At 36.3% G+C, this 25,080-nt stretch overlaps 1 protein-coding gene across 1 annotated transcript; it reads left to right on the top strand.

The window, feature by feature from the left end:
* Window positions 1-438: 438 nt before the first annotated feature.
* POLR3K (RNA polymerase III subunit K) lies at window positions 439-12,536 on the top strand. Its single transcript, XM_003761931.3, has 3 exons — window positions 439-615; window positions 7,249-7,336; window positions 12,259-12,536. Exons 1-3 carry the CDS (start codon window positions 505-507, stop codon window positions 12,384-12,386), a joined length of 327 nt encoding a protein of 108 aa, XP_003761979.1. The 5' UTR covers window positions 439-504; the 3' UTR covers window positions 12,387-12,536.
* The last annotated feature ends 12,544 nt before the right edge of the window (window positions 12,537-25,080 follow it).

The raw sequence follows: 25,080 nt of genomic DNA, 5'->3' as shown, positions 1-25,080 counted from the left end.
GGCTATTGGTGTGAAGGGAGGGGCGGGACTTCCGAAGGGCGGCTGGAGGGTGGGGCTGAGAAGGAGCGGGGCTGATGCAAAGCCAACGCGGAACTAGTTTATCAGAAGGTGAGAACTGCCGCAGGGCCGATGGGGAATGGCTATTGGTGAAAAGGGAGGGGCGGGGTTCCTGAGGGAGCCTGGAGAATGGCCTCGGGTGAGAAGAGAGGCGGGGCTAGGAGGCCAATGGAGAACTGCTATTTGGTGGAAAGAAAAGCGAGGCGGGGCCGGTGAGGGACGGGGTCACTTGCAAGGCTGATGGGGAGGGCTGCCCAAAGTGAAGGAGAGTGGGTGGGGCCGATCAGGGAAAGGGCGGCCTACATCGCCGTTGGGATAAGGTCATTGGTGGGATCATGAGGGGCGGTCGGGGAATGGCTATTGGCGGGGGCCGAAGGGCGGGGCCGTCGCTGATTAGTGAGGTCGGAGTAGTCGCCTGACGTGGGAAGTTGGTGACCGGCGGAGACTATGCTGCTCTTCTGCCCCGGCTGCGGGAACGGGCTGATTGTGGAGGAGGGGCAGCGCTGCCATCGCTTCGCTTGCAACACGTGCCCTTACGTGCACAACATCACCAGAAAGGTGCGAGCAGGCCGGCTGGGGCCGGAGGGGGGGGAGGGGGAGGTGTCTGTGCTTGTCTGTAACGTAGTGGGGGCATAATGGTGCTTCTGGGAGTGTGAACACGCCCGGTGGGTGTGAGGGATGAGAAGAGAAAGCGCAGTCTCACTCAGAGCGTAACTTTTCCCACTCCCTAGAAATTTGTGTGACTCCTAGCATAGAGGTATTTAAGAGAGGCATGCAAATCAAACACTGATAATAAATCATGAAGAAACTTATTTTTAAAACAACTCTTTAAACTGTTCGTTTCTGCACACATACATTGTATCTAGGATATACTGTGACATATTTAACATGTATAGGACTGCCTGCCATCTAGGGGAGGGGGTGGAGGGAGGGAGGGAAAAAATCGGAACAGAAGTGAGTGCAAGGGATAATGCTGTAAAAATTACCCAGGCATGGGCTCTGTCAATAAAAAGTTATTAAAAAAAACAATTCTTTAGTATACATATAATTTATTAAAAATGGAAAGCAAATTAGCATTCTGACGGGATGTGCTTTCTTATTGTTACATTGTTACATTGTGGCGGAGTACCTTCTACTGTTACCAAATTCTTCCTGAGGCCGTAGTCAGTTACAGAACTCCACGTAGGGTCTGAACCCACAGTTTAAAAAGCTTTAACCTAGGGGATAGAGTGTTGGACTTGGAGCCTGGGAGATCAGTCAAATTACGTCCCATACCTCGATTAGCAAACTAAATGGAAATTAGATTAGCAATCTGAAATGGAATCTAAGCTTCCTTGTCTATAAAAGGAGGGGAACTGCATTAGCTAGTGTCTAATTTCATTTCTCACTCTATAAGGAAAATCATCTGTGGGGAGGAGAAGATAGTTGAGGGGGTTCTTCACTTCCTACTGGAAGAAGAGAGTCTGGGGAATCCCAGGTGAGGGAGGGGTATAAAAGGGATTGTGTGAGAAGTAAAGTGGGAGCTGTAATGATACAAGGAAAATAGAATGTGGTAAGTAAAGCTAGAAGTAAGGATATACATGTTAGGGTGACCAGTCAATCAACAAACATTTATTAAAACTGACTACTATGTGCCAGGCGTTGTGTTAAATGCTTGAACATCTTTTAATGATTTTCTAAAAATATACATGTTTTAATGTCAGATAATTCACTCCATAGGCTTTTGGGAGGCATGTTTTTTAATGACAACTCACTTGTGTTACAGAATGAAATCCATAATTAATTTTAAGGAGACACTCTTTTGAAACCTTGAGACACACAAATGGTTTGTTAATTTTGTTAAGAGGTGAAAGAAAAGGGTGTGTATATGTCTGTTGTGAAAGAGCAGAGACTGAAGGCAAGTGGGAAAGCTAATAGTAAAGGAGTGGGATTTTCAAGGAAGCCTGGTTTTTCAGAGTTGCTGATTAAAGACTATTAACCTATTAAATTAAGGTGCTTCTTTTTTAGTCTTTAAGTGACCTTCAATCCCTGCATTTCTCAATTCTTTACTACATCATTGCTCTGACATTGGTTATACTCTCTTTCCGTCCCTATCTTTGTGATATTCTTCTCTACAGTATAATATTTTCTGGGAGCAGTTTTGTTGGGGGGGCTTCTGGAGGCAGCCTGTTGGAATCCTAGTATCAACTCAACTTGAAACAAGGTGAAAACTCAAGGGTGATGTCAGAATCCTGGTGTTAATCAATAGAATTGATACAGTGCTTATTGGTTCACACCTTAGAGCAAATCCTTACAAGGTGATAAGTTGCTAATACTGATGGAAACAATGTTTGTGTTCATACCTTTAGAGAGCTCATAAGTATCTAAGTACTCAATGGAGTTCACCTGTTTGGGAGAGTTCAGGGTTTAGAAAGAAACACCAAATTCACACCTCCCTTAGGGCCAGAGAGCACTCTGGGAGATAACCCAGAATCCCTCTCCCTCCAGAAGGCGGAGTTAACCTTTGGGAGATCACGGATATACAGGGAGCTCTTGGAGCTTGAGTTAGTTTTTTTGAGAGGATCTACTTGAGAGAGTTTTCTGGGGAACATTGACTGGGGTCAGAGACAGAGCACTCTGGAAGAAAGCCTACAAGCCCTGTCTTCAAGGCAAGAGAGATTCATTGTATCTTCTACCTTGGTGCTGCCTGGAAGCTGAAGAAAGCAGAGGCAGAAGCCAAGGACAAAGCTGCAAGAGCTCTTGGGAGAGATAGGCCTCTGGGCTAACTGGGCTATATTGAAGAACACAATAAAAGATCTGAACTTTTGTTATCTGGCTGTGTTTTGGAAAAAGAACACCAACAGCAGCCTTCGTTTCAATTCAGTGTAATCACCCCAAATGCAGCCAGGAGTTAAAATCCAAATCCTTTATTGTCTCTTTCAAAGTTTCTCTTTTACTTGGGGCTCAGCTAGTTTTTCTTAGAGGCCTTCTGTAGTCTTGGTTCCAAAAGCGTAAGCTGCCTTCTCTGGCTTCTGAATCTCAACTGAATCCTGGCTGAGGCTCTGAGAGCTTCTAGTGGGCTTGTCCTTTCTGGCCCTGACAGCTCTTCCTTATATATCCCACACTGAGTATACTCCAATCCTTATATCACTAGGAAACCATTATTTGTTGTAGGATTAAATCAGTACTAAATTAGATTTAACCACTGTCTCCTCAATTCCACTTACTTAGTACTTTGTAAGAATTCTAACACATCTTGATTCCTTTGGCGAATCAGTCCAACTCTGCCTTACCCTCTTCATTCAAATCCAGTATCCCTCCCCCCTCCTTGAGAAAACAAGCAATTTGATTTAGGTTACACATGTATGGTCATGCAAATTATATTTCCATATTATAATTCCATATTAAATATTCCAATATTTCTATATAATGTTCAAGCATAATCATGTTGTAAAAGAAAACATAGCCCCCCCCCCAAAAAAAAAACACAAGAAAAATAAAGTTTAAAAAAGGATGCTTCAATATGTATTCAGAGTGAATAGCATTTTTCATCATAAGTTCTTTAGAGGAGTCATAGATTACTGTTATATTGAGAATCACATTCAATCACATGATAATCGTCATACAGTATTGCTGTTAACTGTTCTCTTGGCTCTGCTTAATTCACTTTGCTCATGTAAATCTTCCCAGATTTTTTCTGAAAGTATCTTGCTCATCATTTCTTATAGCAGACGCTATTGTATCCCAATAATATACCACAACTTGTTCAAGCATTCACAAATTGATGGGCATCCTCTCAATTCTGATTCTTTGCCAACATAAAGAGTTGCTATAAATATTTTGCATAGATAAGTCCCTTTCCTTTTTAAAAAATGTCTCTGGGATACAGATGTAATAGTGGTATTGCTAGATCAAAGACTATGTATAGTTTTTTTATCCTTTGGGCATAGTTCCAAGTTGTTCTTCAGAATGATTAGATCAGTTTACAACTCCACCAACAGTACATTAATGTTCTAGTTTTTCTACATCTTCTCCAACATATTAACCAATCTGATAAGTATAAGGTCATACCTCAGAATTGTTTTAATTTACATTTCTCTAGTAATAGTGATTTAGAGCTTTTTTTTTCCCCCAAATTACTTAGATAGCTTTGATTTCTTCATTTGAAAACTGCCTGTTATCCTTTGACCATATATCAGTTGAGGAATGAATTATGAAATCTTATAAATTTGACTCATCTCTCTACATATTTGAGGAATGAGGCCTTTTAAGTGGATCCTGCTTGTAAAAATTGTATCTCCAATTTTTTGCTTTCTTCCTAATTTTGTTTACGTTGAATTTGTTTGTACAAAAATTTTTTGGTCCTTTCTTGTATCAATTGGTCTCTTGTTATCCCCTTTCTTTCCTATATTACTGTAGTATAAGATAGCTTTCTATACCCAATTGAGTATATATATTATTCCCTCTTTGAGCCAATTCTGATGAGAGTAAGGATTGAACATTGTCTACCATTCAACTGTTCTAATAATGAGAAAGTTCTTAGGAGTTACAAGTATTATCTTCTCATGTACAAATGTAATCTTATTGAATCTCTTGTGATTTCTCTTTTCCTGTTTACCTTTTGATGCTTCTCTTGGGTCTTTTATTTGAAAACTTCTGTTTTGAAATTTGAAAAATTTCTGTTCAGCTCTGGTCTTTTCATTAAGAATGCTTGGAAGTTCTCTATTTCATTAAATAACAGGTTTTTTTTCTCCTGAAAGATTATACTGTTTCTCTGGGTAGGTGATTCTTGGTAGTAATCCTACCTTTTTGCCTTCTAGAATATCATAATCCAAGTTTTCCAGTCCTTAAATGTGGAAATTGCTAAGTCTTGTGTTATCTTTGCTGTGGCTCCAAAACTATTTTAATGGTTTCTTTCTGTCTGCTTCTTTCTCCTTGAGCTGGGAGCTCTGGAATTGGTTATATTATTTCTGAGAGTTTTCATTTTAGGATCTATTTCCGGAGAAAAATGGTAGATTCTTTCAATTTCTATTTTATCCTTTGAATCTAAGATATTGGGGCAGTTTTCCTTGATACTTTCTTGAAATAAAATGTCTAGGTTCTTTTTTTGATCACAACTTCCACATATATTCAATAATTCTTGAATTATTTCTCCTTGATCAATTTTTCAGGTCATGTTTTTTTTTTCCCCAATGATATGATTCACCTTTTTTTCTATTATTTTTATTCTTTTGATTTTGTTTGATTGTTTCTTGATGTTTCATGAAGTCAATAGTTTCTATTTGTTCACTTCTAATTTTTAAGAAGTTATTTTCTTCAGTGAGCTTTTTCCATTTGCATTTCCAAAGCATCTCCTTTTCCATTTGGCCAATTCTATTTTTTAAGGAGTTCTCTTAGGACTGTGGGAACTGAATTTGGATCATAACATAATATTCTCACTCTATTTGATGTTGTTCACTTACATTTTGCTTTCTTACTCATTTTCTTTCTTTCGAGGCAATTGGGGTTAAGTGACTTGTCAAGGGGTCACATAGCTAGGAAGTATTAAGTGTCTGAGACCATATTTGAACTCGTGTCCTCCTGACTTCAGGGCTGGTGTTCTATCCACTGCACCACTTAGCTGCCCATTCTTTCCTTTTTGATTTGATTTTTTTTGTGCAGCAAGAGAATTGCATTAGATTTAACATGTATTTTAACATGTATAACATACAGGATTGCTTGCCATCAAGATAAGAAGGGGAAAATCTGAAACACAAGGCTATACAAGGGTCAGTGTTGAAAAATTATCCGTGCATATGTTTTGAAAATAAAGAGCTTTAAAAAAAAAAGGCATTTTCTTTAGTGTGTTTTTGTATATTCTTTTTCATTTGGCCAATTCAGCTTTTAAGGAGTTCTCTTCAATAGATTTTTTGTATCTCTTTTTACCATTTAACCTATAGTCTTTTTTTAAGGTGTTATTTTCTTCATTATTATATTGTGCCTTTTTTTTTTAACCAAGCTGATGACCTTTCTCCATTATTTTTATGCATCATTGTCATTTCTTTTGCAATTTTTCTTCTACTTCTTACTTGATTTTAAAAATATTTTTTGAGCCCTTTCAGAAATTCTTTTTTTTTTAACTGTCAGTGTTTAAAAGCCAGATTTAGTTATACCCCCCTCCCCCCAGGCCTGCTGCTGGCTTGCTTAGAGCAGTCTTTGTCAGACTGTGTCAGACTCTCTTCTCACGCCAATGAGTGCCAACCTTCTAAGTGGTCTTGGCCTGAAAAATTATTTCACTTTGTCCTTTTGTTGGTTCAAATGAATTTGTTTTGAGGTGTTATTTTAATGGGTTTTTTTGAAGGATAGTTTGGGAGAGTTCAAGTGAGTCCCTGCCTCTCTGCCATCTTGGCTCTGCCCTCTTCCTGTATACACTCTGATCCATTGACATTGGCTTCCTTTTCAATACCAATTGTTTTTTGTTTTTTTTTTTTAATTCAGTTTTATTTTCAGCTTAGCATTTTTTACTTCCCATCTTCTCCATTGTCTCCCATTCAGGAAGCCAGGGACAAACAACTCAGTTAAACACATGTATAGTCAAACAAAACAGATTCTTGCATTAATCACATCTAAAAAATACATGCCTTAACCTCTAGTCTGAGTCAATCACCTCTTTACCTAGATGGGGGAAGTAACTTGTTTCAACACAAGTTCTTTGGAATTCTGGTTGGTCGTTGTGTTGATCAGTGTTCTTAAATTATTCATAGTTGTCTTTACAATATTGTTATTCAATGGTGTTGGCTTTTGACTGATAGACTATTAGAGCCAAGAGAAATCTTATAGATTAGCTGGTCCTTTCACTTAATTTTGCAGATGTGGAAATTGATAACAGAAGAAATGAAATGACTTGCTTAAATAGAACCTTTAATAGAAAAGCCTAGATTCACATCCTATACCCTGTATTCATTTCAGTCCTCTTTCTTTTATATACTAATTGCTTCTTGATTTTGATTGGCTTTGGTCTTCCTATGCTAATTTCTCTTATTTACACCTAAGCTTTTTTTCTCCCATTCTGTGATCTTCACTGATAAATTTCCATCTCTTTGCTCAGTGTGACTTTTGTCCCAAAGTTTTCTGAACCCTATGTAGAGTTAAATTATGTGGTTGGGGTTTGGATAGGACAGATGGGCACTATTCTATTTTCTAGGGTTTTCATGTGGTGATGTGGTTTTCTAGGTAACGAATCGGAAGTATCCAAAGCTGAAAGAAGTGGATGATGTGCTGGGGGGAGCTGCTGCCTGGGAGAATGTTGACTCCACTGCAGGTAAGAGGCAGAATCCCCTCTCCCCCTTCCAGAGCCCTGCTAAGAGTATAAACAATAGTTATACCAGTGACATGGCTGCTAACCACTTCTCTTCACATCAAATACTTGAAATTGTTCCTCATATAATAAGGGCAAGAGAGCTTAAGTAGTCTTGGAGCAGCTAGGTGGCACAGAGCACCAGCCCTGAAGTCAGGAGGACCTGAGTTCAAATTTGGTCTCAGACACTTTAACACTTCCTAGTTGTGTGACTCTAGGCAAATCACTTAACCCCAACTGCCTCAGGAAGAGCTATTTGTATAATGTAAGAGCTCTTATATTATAATATAATGCTTTAAAGTTTGCAAAATATTTTACTTACAACATTTCTGTTTTTTTATAAGTTCTAAGTTCTTTCCCTTGTCCCTACCCACAATTAAGAAACCTGATGTGAAGTTATATAAAATATTTTCATAAAAGTAAAATTGTGAAAGAAAACACATCTTCCACTCTAATGAAAATAAAAACTGTCAAGAAAAATTAAGTTAAAAAAAAAGGGAGAGAGATGGAGATAGAGAAAATGCTTTGATCTGTTTTCAGACCCAGTTCCTTCTCTGGATATGGATAGGATTTTTCACCATAATTCCTTAAGAGTATTTGTGAATGATTGTATTGTTGAGAATAGCAAAGTCATTTACAGCTGGTCATCCCAGGACATTGCTATTACTTTGTATACAATATGTTTTACTTTACTTGAGTTCATAAAGGATTTTCCAGATTTTGTTGTTGTTTTTTTCTGAGAGCATCCTGCTCATCATTCCCTATATAACAATAATATTTCATCACAAACACATACTATAGTTTATTGAACCATTCCTCAATAGATGGGCATCCTCTCAATTTCCAATTTTTTTTTGTCCCGAGAAGGGAGCTGCTAGGAATATTGTTTGTATATATAGTATTCTTGCTTAGTAGTGGTATTGTTAGGTCAAAGGATATGCATGAGTTTATAGATCTTTGGGCACAGATCATATAATCATATATTTTGATCATTTATCAATTAAGTCATGGCTCTTATTTTTTTATAAATTTAATTTTGTTCCCTTTATGTTTGAGAAATGAGACCTTATAAGAGAAACTTGCTTTGAAATTCTTTTTACAATTACTATTGCTAACTGTATTCCTCCTCCCCCTCCTTTATTCTCTCTCTCTCTCTCTCTCTCTCTCTCTCTCTCTCTCCTTTCCTCCCTCTCTCCCTCTCCCTCTCTCTCCTCTTTCACCCTGTCCCTCCTTAAAAGTGTGTTGACCACTTCCTCCTCCAATATGCCATCTCTTTTATCACCCTCCCCTCCTTCCCATATTCTCTTACCTTTCTATTTTCCTGCAGGGTAAGATAGATTGCTATACCCATCTTGAGAATGTATATTATTTCCTTTTTGAGCCAATTCTGATGAAAGTAAGGTTTACTTACTCATCCTCTCCTCCCCCTACTCCCCTCTATTGTAAAAACTTTTTCTTGCCTCTTTTTTTTAAAATGGCAAATAATTTGCACTATTCCATTTCTCCCTTTCTCTTTCTCCCAGTATGTTCCTTTTTCACCCCTTAATTTCATTTTTTATAAAAGATATTATCCCTTCATAACCAACTCACACCTCTGCCTTCTGTCTATATATATGCTCCTCCTAACTGCCATAATAGTGAAAATGTTCCAATGAGTTACAAGTATTATCCTCTCATATAGGAAAGTAAACATAACCCTTATGAAGTCCTTTATGATATCACTTTCCTGATTACCTCCTTATGCTTCTCCAGAGTCCTGTATTTGAAAATCAAATTTTCCATTCAGCTCTGATCTTTTCATTACTAATGCTTGAAAATTCTCTATTTCATTGAATTTCACCACCTTTTTCTCTGAAGGATTATGCTCAGTTTTGCTGGGTAGGTGATTCTTGCTTGTAATCCTAGCTCCATTTGCTCTCTGGAATATCATATTCCAAGCTCTCTAGTCCTTTATTGTAGAAACTGCTAAATTTTGTGTTAACCTGGTTATAGCTCCACTATACTTGAATTGTTCTTTTCTGGATGCTTGTAATATTTTTTCTTCTTGACTTAAGAGTTCTAGAATTTGGCTACGATATTCTTACCACTCTGGTTCCACAGACTTTTTCTGCTGATCTTTGGTATCTCTGGGCTGAGAGGCCTGGAAGCCACCAGTACTGCTGATTCAGAGGTTGGGCCAGGGCAGGCTGGGCCCTGCACTGGGCTGAATGCTGGACTCCTACCCTGGCGTTACAGACTTTTTTGTGTTGAGCTTCTAAGTTGCCTTCGGCTAGAAAATGTTTTACTCCATTTTTTTTGGGTGTTCTGATGTTCTACAATTTGTTTAGAGTCATTATTTAAACTAATTTAGAGCGGTTTGGGGGAGAGGTTGGGCGATTTTCTGCCTTTACCATGCTATCTTGGCTCCTTCTCCCCTCATGTACTTTTTAAATTAAGATCAGGGATAAGTACAACAAATGACAAATATTCTTCACTTATGTATTAACTATCACTTAAGAGAAAAAGATTAGGCCAAAGAGAGGGTATAGAAGAGGAAGAAGAGCAATAATAACTCCAGTGTGTATAAGACCTGGGAGGCACAAAGCAAGACCCCGTTTGTTAATATTTCTCTTTTAAGAAAATACATCTTTGGATTAGAACTGCTAAAATTTGTTATAGAAAGTTTTAATGCCTATCTAAAGTTTGAAAGCATAAATATTCTTGGGGAGTCCTCTTTTCCTAAAGGGGTATTGAAAAAATTCTCATAACAAATGAATTTTGATTCATGTCATTTTTAAAAATACCTGCCACATTGATCCACACTTAACACCGTACACCAAGATAAGGTCAAAATGGGTTCATGACCTAGGCATAAAGAATGAAATTATTAATAAATTAGAGGAACACAGGATAGTTTACCTCTCAGACCTGTGGAAGGGGAAGGTCTTTATGACCAAAGCAGAACTAGAGATCATTACTGATCACAAAATAGAAAATTTCGATTATACCAAACTGAAAAGTTTTTGTACAAACAAAACTAATGCAGACAAGATTAGAAGGGAAGCAATAAACTGGGAAAATATTTTTACAGTCAAAGGTTCTGATAAAGGCCTCATTTCCAAAATATATAGAGAATTAACTCTAATTTATTAAAAACCAAGCCATTCTCCAATTGAAAAATGGTCAAAAGATATGAACAGACAATTCTCAGATGAAGAAATTGAAACTATTTCTAGTCATATGAAAAGATGCTCCAAGTCATTATTAATCAGAGAAATGCAAATTAAGACAACTCTAAGATACCACTACACACCTGTCAGATTGGCTAAGATGACAGGAAAAAATAATGATGATTGTTGGAGGGGATGTGGGAAAACTGGGACATTGATGCATTGTTGGTGGAGTTGTGAACGAATCTAACCATTCTGGAGAGTAGTTTGGAACTATGCTCAAAAAGTTATCAAACTGTGCATACCCTTTGATCCAGCAGTGTTACTACTGGGATTATATCCCAAAGAGATCATAAAGAAGGGAAAGGGAGCTGTATGTGCACGAATGTTTGTGGCAGCCCTTTTTGTGGTGGCTAGAAACTGGAAACTGAATGGATGTCCATCAGTTGGAGAATGGCTGAATAAATTGTGGTATATGAATATTATGGAATATTACTGTTCTGTAAGAAATGACCAACAGGATGATTTCAAAAAGCCCTGGGGAGACTTACATGACCTGATGCTGAGTGAAATGAGCAGGACCAGGAGATCATTATATACTTCAACAACAATACTATATGATGACCAGTTCTGATGGACCTGGCCATCCTCAGCAATGAGATCAACCAAATCATTTCCAATGGAGCAGTAATGAACTGAACCAGCTACGCCCAGAGAAAGAACTCTGGGAGATGACTAAAAACCATTACATTGAATTCCCAATCCCTATATTCATGCCCACCTGCATTTTTGATTTCCTTCACAAACTAATTGTACAATATTTCAGAGTCCAATTCTTTTTGTACAGCAAAATAACAGTTTGGTTATGTATATTATTGTGTATCTAATTTATATATTAATATATTTAACATCTACTGGTCATCCTGCCATCTGGGGGAGGCGGTGGGAGGTAAGAGGTGAAAAATTGGAACAAGAGGTCTGGCAATTGTTAATGCTGTAAAGTTACCCATACATATAACCTGTAAATAAAAAGCTATTAAATAAAAAAAAAAAATACCTGCCACACAGTACTTTTTGGAGATATAGGATATGTTATTAAAGCCATTATTAAAACTAAGCTGCACTGAGACTTTTGGGACACCCTATATATAGCTTCTTTTCAATTGTTACTTTAAGCCATCAGCCCTGTAGGATAGCTTCTCCATTGCAATATGAGTAGGGACTTGGAGCAATACTTCAAAATTGAGGTAGTTGCAGTCCTTACTCTTCAGTTGTGTCGAAATGCTATGGACTTTCATTTGCTTTGCATATTGTCCCTTTTCCTGGTGGCTTCTGGGTGAATGGTGGAGGCAAAAGCCAGTTTTATTTCCTTAATTTTCCTTTGTGCTTTTATTTATATAAGAATGAAGCAAGGGAATCGTCCTTAGGGCCTCCAGGAAACTCTACAGTCTCAGAGGCAGCCCATCTTTACCCCATGGCATATGGTCCTTTTTACTTAGTTTCCTGGTTGGGCACAAAATGGAGTGGAAACAGCAAAAGCAGAGTCAGGAGCTGAGTCATCCCCCTGTAGACTCTGCTCATCACCTCACTTCTCTCAGTGTGTGCTGGTGCCTGCTGTTCATCTCCAGTACAGAAAGAATACCTCAAAGGCATTTGCTTAGCAGTAGTTCAGTAGTGTTTTTGTATAAGAAAGAATAATGTACCACAAACTTAATTTTTTTGTTTTATCCTCTGCAGAGCCCTGCCCCAAGTGTGAGCATCCTCGAGCCTATTTCATGCAGCTTCAGACTCGTTCCGCTGATGAGCCTATGACCACTTTCTACAAGTGCTGCAATGCCCAGTGTGGACATCGCTGGCGGGACTAGTCCTGGAGCCTGTTCCCTTTGGCCCGCTATCTGGATTGATGTGCGCCGTGCTCAGTGTTCTCTGGTTGCTGTGTGACTCAGGGAGAGCTCCCAGTTGGGAATGTACATTATGTAACATATGGGGTGTGGAAATAAACAGTGGAAATCTTTTGTGTGGTAGCAAGTTCATTTTCTCTTGGGATCTGTGGTCAAAGACAAAGGAAACAATTAACGGCCTAATGTGGGGGACAGAATTGGCCTTGCTAATATGGAATCCAGAGATATCTTCGTTTAATGAAAGTGTCCATTGATTCCTTGGAAACAATACATTAGGTAAAAAATGTAGGAGACACTAAGTTCTATAGGAACAGTTACAATTTGTAAATAATGGTCCTGGGCAGCTAAAATTCAGAATGTGAATGCTTAAAAGGTTTTTAACACTTGAAACTGCGTAAACCTTGCTATGCTAGTTCTGGTTTTCCTTTCAGTTTTCTCTTTCCTTTCTTGAGAGATGTAGGTAAGCAAGGCAAAGGCAGGGAGGGGGTTCCATACTTAGCTTTCAGTCAGTACAGTAGATAGGGATCAGAGAAGCCCTGGGGGGGGGGGGGGGGGGGGGGGGGGGGGGGGGGGGGGGGGGGGGGGTGGAAGGAGGTTTGCGTTATCCTGCACCTGATTTGAGGCAGCATCTGATTTTGCTGATAGTACTTTGGATTTAACAACTATTCACTGAATGGCCTGAGTCTTAAAAGCTTTCTGCTGCTACATTTTCTATTTTCTCCCAGTCTAAAAGTGGACTTTATATTTCATTTTTCCCCCTCTGGGTTTTACCTGATTGTGATGAACCGTCATTTAACATTATTTTGCAATAATTCAGTAATTATTTTTAAATAGTTTAACTCAACAAATGTTAAACAGTATGTATAAGGCAATATGCTTCATGTTGGGGGTAAAATCCAAACAATACTTGCCCTTCAGAGTTTGACATTCTTTTTGGAGATAAAACATAAACATCAAAGTCTAATGATGGTAAGAAAAGCTTGCATGGAAGTCAGATGGTATAATGACTGGCATACTGGACTTGAAGTATTTGCATCCTGCTTCTGATGCCAACTATTAGCTGAGTGATGACACTCTTCTCAGTGCTCAGTTTCCTCCTATGTAAAGTGAGGATAATACAATCTGTAATACCTACCCTACAGTATGGAAAGCTCAAAGGAGACAATGGGGGTGAAGATCTTTAGATAATAACTTTAGAGCATTAAAGTTATTAGTTCAGCTCTCATTTTCTAAGTGGGAAAAATGAGGCCTGGAAATGTTTGGGTTTTTTTGCCCCCAGTGGAACATCTGGAGGCATAACTGGGGCCCAAATCTCTGGAGTCTCCTGACCTTTTTCATTTTACCATAGTTCTAGATAATCCCTTTAAGGTATCTTGCAATGTTAAGCAGTTGGGAGAAAAATTGTTCCCTTAATGAGGTAAATATTTCCTTTACGATTTTAATTTCTTTTTAAGAAAAAAAAAACCTTTTGTTAATATTTTATTTTTCCAAATATATGCAGTTTTCAATATTCACTTTTGCAAAACCTTATATTCCAAATTTTTCTCGCCCCCCCCCCAACCCTGACAGTAAACAATCTGGTATAGATTAATTATGCAAGTCTTCTAAACATATTTCCATATTTGTCATGCTGCACAAGAAAAATAAGATCAAAAGGGAAAAAAATACAAGGAAAAAAACCAAGCAAACAACAATAAAAAGGTGAAAATACCATGATCCACATTCGTTAACAAAAGCTAATGTCTTTCCAGGCTTTTTGAAAACCTACTAATCATTTCTTATAGATAATCTTAATTTCTTCAAGAACTATACCTTGTATGAATCCACGAAATCCTAAATTGAGTTTTTACTTTCCTTAGCATTGTTCAGCATACTGAGAAAATAAACTCTTCTTTGAGGTGATTGTAAACAACATACAATTAGGGTAAATATTTTTGGAATCAAAGAGAATAGGTCCTTGGTACAGTAAAACTAGCAAAATTAATTAACAAAAGCTGTCAACACTGACTTCATTTCTTTAGTCTAAGGCCTGATGGGAAGTAAGTAGTTCACATGACTCAACAGTTTTTTACCTTCTAACTGTTTTAACCTTATTTTAGCTTGTAACTATATGACTTTTTTTTTTTTTTTTTGCTGAGGCAATTGGAGTTAAGTAACTTGCCTAGGGTCACACAGCTAGGAAGTGTTAAAATCCCAGATTTCTCCTAATTCCTTTTTCAACAAGTTACTTATATATCCCCTTGGTAGAAGCTATTCAAAAATAGAAAAGCTTCTCCCTTAGGAAGATATGTTGCACCATTGCTTAGTGTTGTTGTATAACAATAATGGCAACAACTTGAATTTATATTGTGCTTTAGGGTTTGCAAAGGGCTCTCATAACTATCTTTTAAGATGGTTATTTCCTATTTTTACAGTCAAAGGTTCTGATAAAGGCCTCATTTCCAAAATATATAGAGAATTAACTCTAATTTATAAAAAATCATACCATTCTCCAATTGAAAAATGGTCAAAGGATATGAACAGACAATTCTCAGATGAAGAAATTAAAACTATTTCTAGTCATATGAAAAGATGCTCCAAGTCATTATTAATCAGAGAAATGCAAATTAAGACAACTCTAAGATACCACTACACACCTGTCAGATTGGCTAAGATGACAGGAAAAAATAATGATGATTGTTGGAGGGGATGCGGGAAAACTGGGACATTGATGCATTGTTGGTGGAGTTGTGAACGAATCCAACCATTTTGGAGAGTAGTTTGGAACTATGCTCAAAAGGTTATCAAACTGTGCATACCCTTTGATCCAGCAGTGTTACTACTGGGATTATATCCCAAAGAGATTATAAAGAAGGGAAAGGGACCTGTATGTGCACGAATGTTTGTGGCAGCCCTTTTGTAGTGGCTAGAAACTGGAAACTGAATGGATGTCCATCAGTTGGAGAATGGCTGAATAAATTGTGGTATATGAAAATTATGGAATATTACTGTTCTGTAAGAAATGACCAACAGGATGATTTCAGAAAGGCCTGGAGAGATTTAACTAACTGATGCTGAGCGAAATGAGCAGGACCAGGAGATCATTATATACTTCAACAACAATACTAGATGATGACCAGTTCTGATGGATCAGGCCATCCTCAGCAACGAGATCAACCAAATCATTTCTAATGGAGCAGTAATGAACTGAACTAGCTATGCCCAGAAAAATAACTCTGGGAGATGACTAAAACCATTACATTAAATTCCAATCCCTATATTTATGCACACATGCATTTTTGATTTCCTTCACAAGCTAATTGTACAATAATTCAGAGTCTGATTCTTTTGTACAGCAAAATAATGTTTTGTCATGTATACTTATTGTGTATCTAAGTTATATTTTAATATATTTAACATCTACTGGTCATCCTGCCATCTAGGGGAGGGGGTGGGGGCGGGTAAGAGGTGAAAAAATTGGAACAAGAGGTTTGGCAATTGTTAATGCTGTAAAGTTACCCATGTATATATCCTGTAAATAAAAGGCTATTAAATAAAAATTAAAAAAAAAAAAGATGGTTATTTCCAAGACTTTATTTCTGCTTTATAAATAAGGAAAGTAAATTTTAGAGAGCTAGAGTAATTTACCCAAAATCATGCAGCTAGTCTTGATGCTAGGGTTGTCTATGTATTGCTTAGATCATGAAGTGACTGAGGTTGGACTGCAATGGGGAGCAGAAGACTGGTGGATTTAATTAAAAGATCTGGTTATTGCCTCTGGATTTCAGAAGTAAATTTGGCAGTAAATTGCAGACCAGAGAAAATGCCATTGCCAGAAAAAGGAAGAAAAGTGATTTTTCCTAGAGTTAAGGCTGATGAAGTTAAGAGAAGGGCTGGTGGGAAAATAGATATGTCCATATGTCTCGAGAGTGCTTGAATTAAACATTAGGGACTTCTGCCCCACTCATGGAAGAACTGATAACAAGGGAGGACAGAATGATATAGTGGACAGGCTGCTGTGTCTTGGGGTCAGAAGAACTTAGCTGGAGTCTTGGTTCCTGGAACCAAGTTACCTGGAACAGGAGTCAGAAGATCTAAGTTCAAGTATTGGATTTGCTCCCTACTAGCTCTATGACCTCAGACAATTCACCTCCTCTATGAGATTGATTTATCATCCGTAAAATGAGGATATGTTTTAAATCTTAGTTTTATTTTCATGAAAATGTATTCTCTCTCCTCCCTTTGCCTCCACAACTGAGAAATCAAGAAAGACAAAACTGTGTTAGGAACCTAGATATGAAATAAGGATAGTAAAACTTGTACTACTTATGCTTGTTGCGATTAAATGTGTTCTTTTGAAGGTGCTTTGTTATCCAACTCCAAGACATTACGTAAATATAAATATGCCTGGTGACTAGAGACCTAGATTCAAGATTCTTGTAGTGCCTTCTTTGCAGGATTGATAGGATTGTGCTTCGTAAGTCATAAAGTCCTCTACAAATGTGAACCTTATTATCCTGTTCCCTGAAGAATGAGCATGAGGATGATTGAATAATAGGTGATTGTCTTTTTTTTTAGTCACTGTCAAGGATGTCATGTAGTAATATACACTGACCACTAGATGGTGCAATGGATAAAGTCAATACACTTGAATTCATGTCTTTTACCTCAGATAATCCCTGTAAAATCCTGCAAAAGTCAGTTAATGTCTATATACCTCAATTTTCTCTCCTATAAAATGGGGATAATAATAATAGCACCTATGTGTGACCCTGAGCAAGTCACTTAACCCCAATTGCCTCAACAAAAATAAATAATGATAGCACTTACCTTTGAGGATAAAGTGAGGTAATATTTGTATAGCTTTTTGTAAACCTTAAAGCATTAATACTTGCTAGCTATTATGTATTTGTTTGTATTTAAATCTTTTTTAGAATACACATTTGCTGTTTTTTTTAAAATAAAGTATTTACCAAGAAACAATTGTTTGCCTTTTTAAGGAAATTAGACAGTTTTTATTATCTATATATTATATTATTATTTATTAATATATTTAAAAACAGATATTGATTAGTTGTGTTCCTAGTAATCTTACATTTTCTTGAAATGTGCTTCAAGCAAATGCCATTAATTTAATTCTATGTCCAGTTCTCTTGCAAAATTTAAAGTGTTTCATGCTGCACCAAACATTAGGAATTTAAAAGTTGAGGCAGTTAGGAATGTGAATTTAGGCTCTGGCTGAAAAAACAGAGACCCGGAAAACAATTTCACAGGCATCTCAAGAGACATTTGTAGATGTTCCTATAGCAAAACCCTTCAAGAATATTTTCTATTGCGACTGAGTGATAATAAATGAGAGAGATCAGTGTCAGCTGGAGTATTACCTATCAATACCCAAATCATTCACTTTTCTTTCTCAGTGGGTTCATTGCCTAACTCAGTCTTTTTAATTTTTTTTAACCCCAACTCCTACCTGAATATGTTAGACTTCAATATAGACATTGATGCTTCCTCAAATTTCCTAACTTTCCAGTTCCTCAGTCTATTCCTATGACCCCATAGAGATGGCCATAGTCTTGAGCTTATTATCACCAGATATTCCACTTCCATGTTCATGAACTCTAAGACTTTGATGATAATATTTTGTCATTCCACATTTCTTTATGCCTTATAATCCCTTCCTCTGTTCTTTATCTTTATCCCTATACTTCTCATTCCCTCCTTCCCCCCCAGGCATTGACTGCACTCTACTGCCTTCCCTATCTTTTTCTACATGTTGAATCGATTCTTTTTTTTCAAATTTTATTTTCCCCAGTTATATGTAAAATGCTGAATTACTTCTATACCAGAATTGTCAAACTTGTTGTAAGCTGCACAAGTATGGCCAGAATATAATTGGAACTCTTTAACAAAATAAATAAAAGTACAGTACAATATAGATAATTTTAATTTGTGGTTTTCTAGGTCAAAATGCAGTCTGTAGGAATTTAGTGCTTCAGATATCTGTTTCTATTTGCATTTGACACCACTGCTCTACATTATCATGAAAATGTATTCTTTCTCCTCCCTCTTCCTCTAACACTGAGGAAGACTAAACAGTGTTAGAAATCTAGATATGAAATAAAGAGCCAATATATGTAAAACATGTTAAAATATATGTTAAATCCAATATATTTATACAATTATCTTGCTGCATAAGAAAAATCAAATTAAACTGGAAAAAAAATGAGAAAAAAAATAAAATTCACTCAATTTCCAGTGTCTTGCCACTACAAAGAGGGCTGCCACAAACATTTTTGCACATGTGAGTCTCTTTTCTTCTTTTATGATATCTTTGAGATATAGGCCAGTAGAGGCACTGCTGGATCAAAGGATATGCACAGTCTGATAGGCCTTTGGGAATAGTTCCAAATTGCCCTCCAAAATGGTTGGATCAGAATTATATTAAACTCTACAACGAAATAAGCATGGAAAGAGAATGGAGAAAAGAGTGTTTAAGAGGAAGAGCAGATTGAGGAGAGCAATAGTCACGAGCATAACAAAAAGTCATCAAAAAGTCACTACTTTAGAGGACAGATCATAAATGAGAAGTTCAAAAGAGAGAAAAGAAATAGAAACCAGGATTGGGCCTAACCAAAACAATGGGTAAAAAAGGAGCAGGAGCAGATTTTTTTTTTTTTTTTTGATTTTGCATTATAAAATACAAGTGTTAATCACATTCTTCTCTTCCTACCCCATAACTCTTTCTTTGCAAAAATTAAGAAGACAGGAGGAAAAGAAAAAAATATACAAGAAAATATGATGGCATAGAAGATAATGAATATGAATGTGATAAACCCAGCCATAAAATAGAGAATAGCAGAATGGATTAGAAAGAAGAATAAACAATGTTATTTATTTTAAAATTCTGAGAATGGCATCTGTGTGGGTCAAGGATGTTGGTGAGGAGGTAGAGAGTGAAGAGTGGAGCCAGGAAATAGAAAACATTTTAATGGAAAAGAAATAGATTGAGTGAGAAAGACAGAGAGAGAGAGAAAGAGAGAGAGAGAAAGACAGAGAGAGAGAAAGAAACAGAGACAGAGAAAGAGAGAGATACAGAGACAGAGACAGAGAGACAGAGACAGAAAAAGAGAGAGAAATAATAGTAGCAGTAGAAGAAGAAAAGAAGTAGTAGAAGAAAACCAAATTGCAAATATCAATGATTAAAAAAAATTCATAAATCATAAGGAAATAAAGGAATTATTTATTAAATAACTCAGTCTCAGAAAAAGAAACTGAACAAACAATAAGAGAATTCCCAAAGGAGGAAAAAAACAACCCAGAACTTGAATTTATAAGCAGACCCTAACAGACACTGAAGGAATAATTGCCTTTTTTTAGATTTTTTCTGGCTGCTATTTCTGTAGATATCCTTAAGGTATCCCAGAACAGTGGTGCTGAACTCAAATAGAAATAGAGGCCATCTGTATATAAGTATCCTTATGAATCATATTGACTTAGAAAACTACATATTATCTTTCAGGGGTAGAGCCAAGACGGCAGAATAAAGCCAGGAAGCTGCTTAAGCTCTCCCATTTTCCCTCAAAAATCACATGAAACCAAGACTCTGAACACTCTGATGGAATAAAATCTCTTTTCAAATCAAGAAAGACTAAAAACCTTCTATAAAGGTCTCACTGGGATGAAAAGGTTTTTCAGCCTGTCTCAGACAAACTCTGGCAAAGCCAGTGAGAGGGTTTTAATCACAGCAAATTAACAACTAAGACCCTCAGTACTGGCTCAGTAGAGGAGCAAATTAGTGGGGCAGCCTCCATTCCCAGCTCAGAAGGCAAATTGGGAAACCAGGCTGTTTTCTGGAAAGAGTAGGCAAAAGCTACCCCCTCCAAACACAAAGGTCCCCTGTGCTCAAAGCCAAGTCTCAGAGCTGTACAGAAAGCTTGGGACAAGCCCCCTTTACCCCAGGAGCAAAGCTCAACCATAAAAATTTTAAAAAAAGAGGAAATACCAAAAGAAAAAGAAAGAAAATAATCAAGAAATAGAAAAGAACTGTGACCATAGAAAGTTACTATGGTGACAGGGAAGATCAAAATATGAACTCAGATGAGGACAAGATATCCACATAGGAAATCTCAAAGAGTGATATGAATTGGTCTCAAGCCCAAAGAGGCTTCTTGGGAGTGTTCATAAAAGATTTTAAAAGGCAACTAAGGAGAAGAAAAAATTAGAAAGGAAATGAGAGATACTCATAAGAGAGTCAATAGCTTGAAAAAGGAAGGGAAAAAATTGGCTGAAGAAAACAACTTCTTAAAAATATATAATTGGCCAAATGCAAAAAAAAAAAAAAAAAAAAAAAAAAAAAATCCACTGAAGAAAACAACTCCTTCAAAAGTAGAATTAACCAAATGGAAAAAGAGATATAAAAACTAACTCAAGAAAATTACACATTAAAAACTAGAATGGGGCAAGTGGAAGCTAATGATTCTGTGAGACAGCAAGAATCAGTCAAACAAAATGGAAGAAAATGTGAAATACCTCATTGGTATTGGAAAATAAATCCAGAAAAGACAATTTAAAAATTATTGGCCTACCTGAAGGCCTTGATGGGAAAAAAAAAAGCCTGGAGAGCATTCTTCAAAAGATCATTAAGGAAAACTGCTCCAGTATTTTAGAAAATTATATATCATTATGTTTTGTTATATTTTTATTTAATTTGATAAATACTTCCTAATTACATTTTAATCTGATTTGGCTGCACTTGACATCGTTGTGGGCTGCATATCCCACAGTTTTTATAATACCTCTTTCCTTGAGCAGCAGGTGTACCCAGACTAGAAGTGGGAGAGTGAGAGTATACTTGCTACATGAAAAATTAAAAAAACAAATAAATGTGGGAAGGGATATGAATTGATAAAGAGTGCAGAAAGCAGAATTGTAACTGCAATAATGGAAAGAAAATCATTGTGGATTGGCAGTAAAAGTCTTGTCAATTTCAATTGTCAATAGTAATATCTCACTGTTAAAGAATATATTGTCTTTCTGGACTATGCTTTGTATTGAGATTTTTTGAGTGTTTGTTGAAAGTTGTGTCCAAACAAAAAAAGTATAAATAAAATTTTTAAAAGTTTTTTTTTAAACATTTTAAAGTTTTGAGTCCCAAATTCTCTCTCTCCTGCCTTCCTTCCCCTCCTCACTCCCAGAGACAGTAAACAATCAGATATAGGTTATACATGTGCAATTATGTAAAACACTTTCATATGACTCATTTTATACAAGAATTCTTCAATTTAAAAAGAAGGAAAGTGAAAAAGAACATCCTTCAGTCTGTAATCAATTAATATGAGTTCTTTCTTTGGAGACTGATAGTATGCTTCATAATTAATCCTTTGGGATTGTCTTGGATCATTGTATTGCTCAAAATAGTTAAGTCATTCACAGTTCTTTATCAAACAGTATTGTTGCTATGTACAACCTTCTCTTGGTTCTGTTCACTTTACAAAAGTGATGTAAACACCACTTCCTATAAGTTTTACCAGGTTTTTCTGAAATCGTTTTGCTTGTCATTTCTTACAATACATTAATATTACATTACAATCATATATCATAACTAGTTTAGCCATTCTCTAATTGGGGGGTGTCCCTTTGATTTTCAGTTTTTAGCCACTATCAAAAGAGCTGCCATAAATATTTTTGTACAGATAAGTTTTTTCCCCTTTGGGGGATATAGACCTTTCAGTAGTATTGGTATACACATCAAGGGTATGCACAGTTTTATAGCCCTTTGAGTAAAATTCCAAATTGTTCTTTAGAACAGTTGGATCAGTTCACAATCCCAGCAACAGTGCATTACTGTTCCAATATTCCCACACTCTTCCAATATCTAACATATTTCTTTTTTTTTTTATCATATTAGCCATTCTGATAGGTGCAAAGTAGTAACTCAGAGTTATTTTAATTTGCATTTCTCTGATCAATAATGACAGAGCATTTTTCATATGATTATAGATAGCCTTGATTTTTTCAATTTTTATTTATTAATAATAGCTTTTTATTTTCAAAATATGCAAAAATAGTTTTCAACATTCATTCTTGCAAAATTTTGTATTCCAATTTTTTCTCTCTCCTTTACCACCTCCTCTCTCCCCTAGACAGCAAATTTTAAAAATGTGCAATTCTTCTAAACATATTTTCACATTTGTCATGCTGTACAAGAAAAATTAGATTAATAAGGAAAAAACGAAAATGAAAAAAACAAGCAATAACAACAACAACAAAGGTGAAAATAATATGTTGTGATCCATCTCTCTCTGGATGCAGATGATTCTTTTTATCATAAATGACAAACTTGGTTTCTTTTCTGAAAACTGGCTGTCCATATCTTTTGGCCATTTGCCAATTGAGGAATGACTTGTATTTTTATAAATTTTTTATTAAAGCTTTTTATTTTCAAAATATATGTATGGATAATTTTTCAACATTGACCCTTGAAAAACTTTGTGTTCCAAATTTCCCTTCCCTTTCTCCCACTCCCTCCCCTAGATGGCAAGTAATCCAATATATGTTAAAGTGCAATTCTTCTATACATATTTCTACAATTATCATGCTGCACAAGAAGACAGATCAAAAAGGGAAAAAAAGAGAAAGAAAACAAAATGCAAGCAAACAACTAAAAGAGTGAAAATTCTATGTTGTGATCCAAATTCAGTTCCCATAGTCCTCTCCGTGGGTGTAGATAGCTCTCTCCATCACAAGATCATTGGCACTGGTCTCAATCATCTCATTGAAAAGAGCCACATCCATCAGAATCAATCTTCATATAATCTTGTTGCTGTGTATAATGATCTCCCTGGTTCTGCTCATTTCACTTAGCCTCAGTTCATGTAAGTTTCTCTAGGTCTCTCTGAAATCATTCTGCTAGTCATTTCTTATAGAACAATAATATTCCACAACATTCATACATCATATCTTATTTAGCCATTCTACAGCTGATGAGCATCCACTCAGTTTCCAGTTTCTAGCCACAACAAAAAGGGCTCCCCAAACATTTTTGCCCATGTGGATCCCTTTCCCTCCTTTAAGACTTTGGGATATAAGCCTAGTGGAAACATTGCAGGATCAAAGGGTATGCACAGTTTGATAACTTTTTGAACATAGTTCCAAGTTGCTCTCCAGAATGGTTGGATCTGTTCCCAGTTCCATCAACAATGTATTAGTGTCCCAGTTTTCCCACATCCCCGCCAACATCCATCATTATCTTTTCCTATCATCTTAGCCAATCTGAGAAGTGTGTAATGATACCTCAGAGTTGTCTTAATTTGTATTTCTTTGCTCCATAGTGATTTAGAGCACCTTTTCATATAAATAAAAATGATTTCAATTTCTTCATCTGAAAATTGTCTGTCCATATCCTTTGACAATTTATTAATTGGAAAATGACTTGAATTCTTATAAATTTGAGTCAATTCTCTATATATTTTAGAAATGAGGCCTTTATCAGAACCCTTGAATGTAAAATTTGTTCTCAGTTTATTGTTTCTCTTCTAATCTTGTTTGCATAAAAACTTTTTAACTTAATATAATCAATTAACTATCTTGTATTCAATAATGTACTCCAGTTCTTCTTTGGCTGCAAATTCCTTCCTTCTCTACAGATCTGAGAGGTAAACTATCCTTTGTTCTTCTAATTTTAATCCTTATATTATAATCATTCTTATTATACTTATACTAATTCTTATACTTAATATAGTTGTGAAGTCCACCCAAATGTTCATATGGATCAAGATTGATGGAAATGAAGACAACAATCAACCAAATGTGATAAACAACCAACTCCAGAAGTCTAATTTTGACAAGTATTTCTTACCTCTTGACATAGAAGAAATAGACTAGAGGTAGAGATGGAGACATGGTTTTTAACATAATTAATGTTGACATGATTTGTGTGACCATACATATTTCTTAAAAGGGAGGGCAGGATTCTTCTTTGGGAGGTAGAGTTATGGGGTGCATAGTAGACAGGAATAATAATTCTCCCTCCCCAAGAAAGCAAAGATCAATGAGACAATTATAAAATGCACAAAAGAGAGTACAAAAAATTCAGAGATCCAGATAAAAAAGAAAATATTAGTACTACTGGATTAAATTCATGATGTACCTTTAAAAAACCCAAGCTCTATATAATAGAGATGTATAGATATTTTCTTCCTGTCCTTTGTGTCAGGAGATAATCAAACTTGTTGTTTGTCACATTCATCCTCAACCCCTTATTCTCATTGACACTACCAGTCAATCGACAGCCAGATCTTGTCAGTTCATCTTTTGCAGTATCTCTTCTATCTGTCTCCTCTTCACTAACATGACCTTAATCGAGTTCAAGCTCTCATAATTTTTCACCTGGACCTTAAAAGAATCTTCTGTTTGTTTATGTTTGCTGGTGAATGTTAGATTAGTAACATAAGAGAAAAAAAGCAAAAGGAGAGATCTTTTCAGAAGTTAAGGGAGGTAAAGTAATATAGGGAACAAGCAATAGGTTGCTTATAGAAACTTAAGGATCCTAATGAAACTTTTTTTTTTTTATCTCTAATTTTGACCATTCCTCAATTGAGTAATGGTCTTGAATGAAAAGATAATGGGAGTTTGCTCAATGAGTTTGTAGCTTTCCTTTGATGTTTTCTAGCAAGAA

This window comes from Sarcophilus harrisii, chromosome 1 (genome assembly GCF_902635505.1).
Source record: "Sarcophilus harrisii chromosome 1, mSarHar1.11, whole genome shotgun sequence".
In the NCBI taxonomy this organism is placed as follows: Eukaryota; Metazoa; Chordata; class Mammalia; order Dasyuromorphia; family Dasyuridae; genus Sarcophilus; species Sarcophilus harrisii.
Note: the sequence above shows the minus strand (reverse complement) of the source record. Positions and strands in the feature narration are given on the sequence as shown.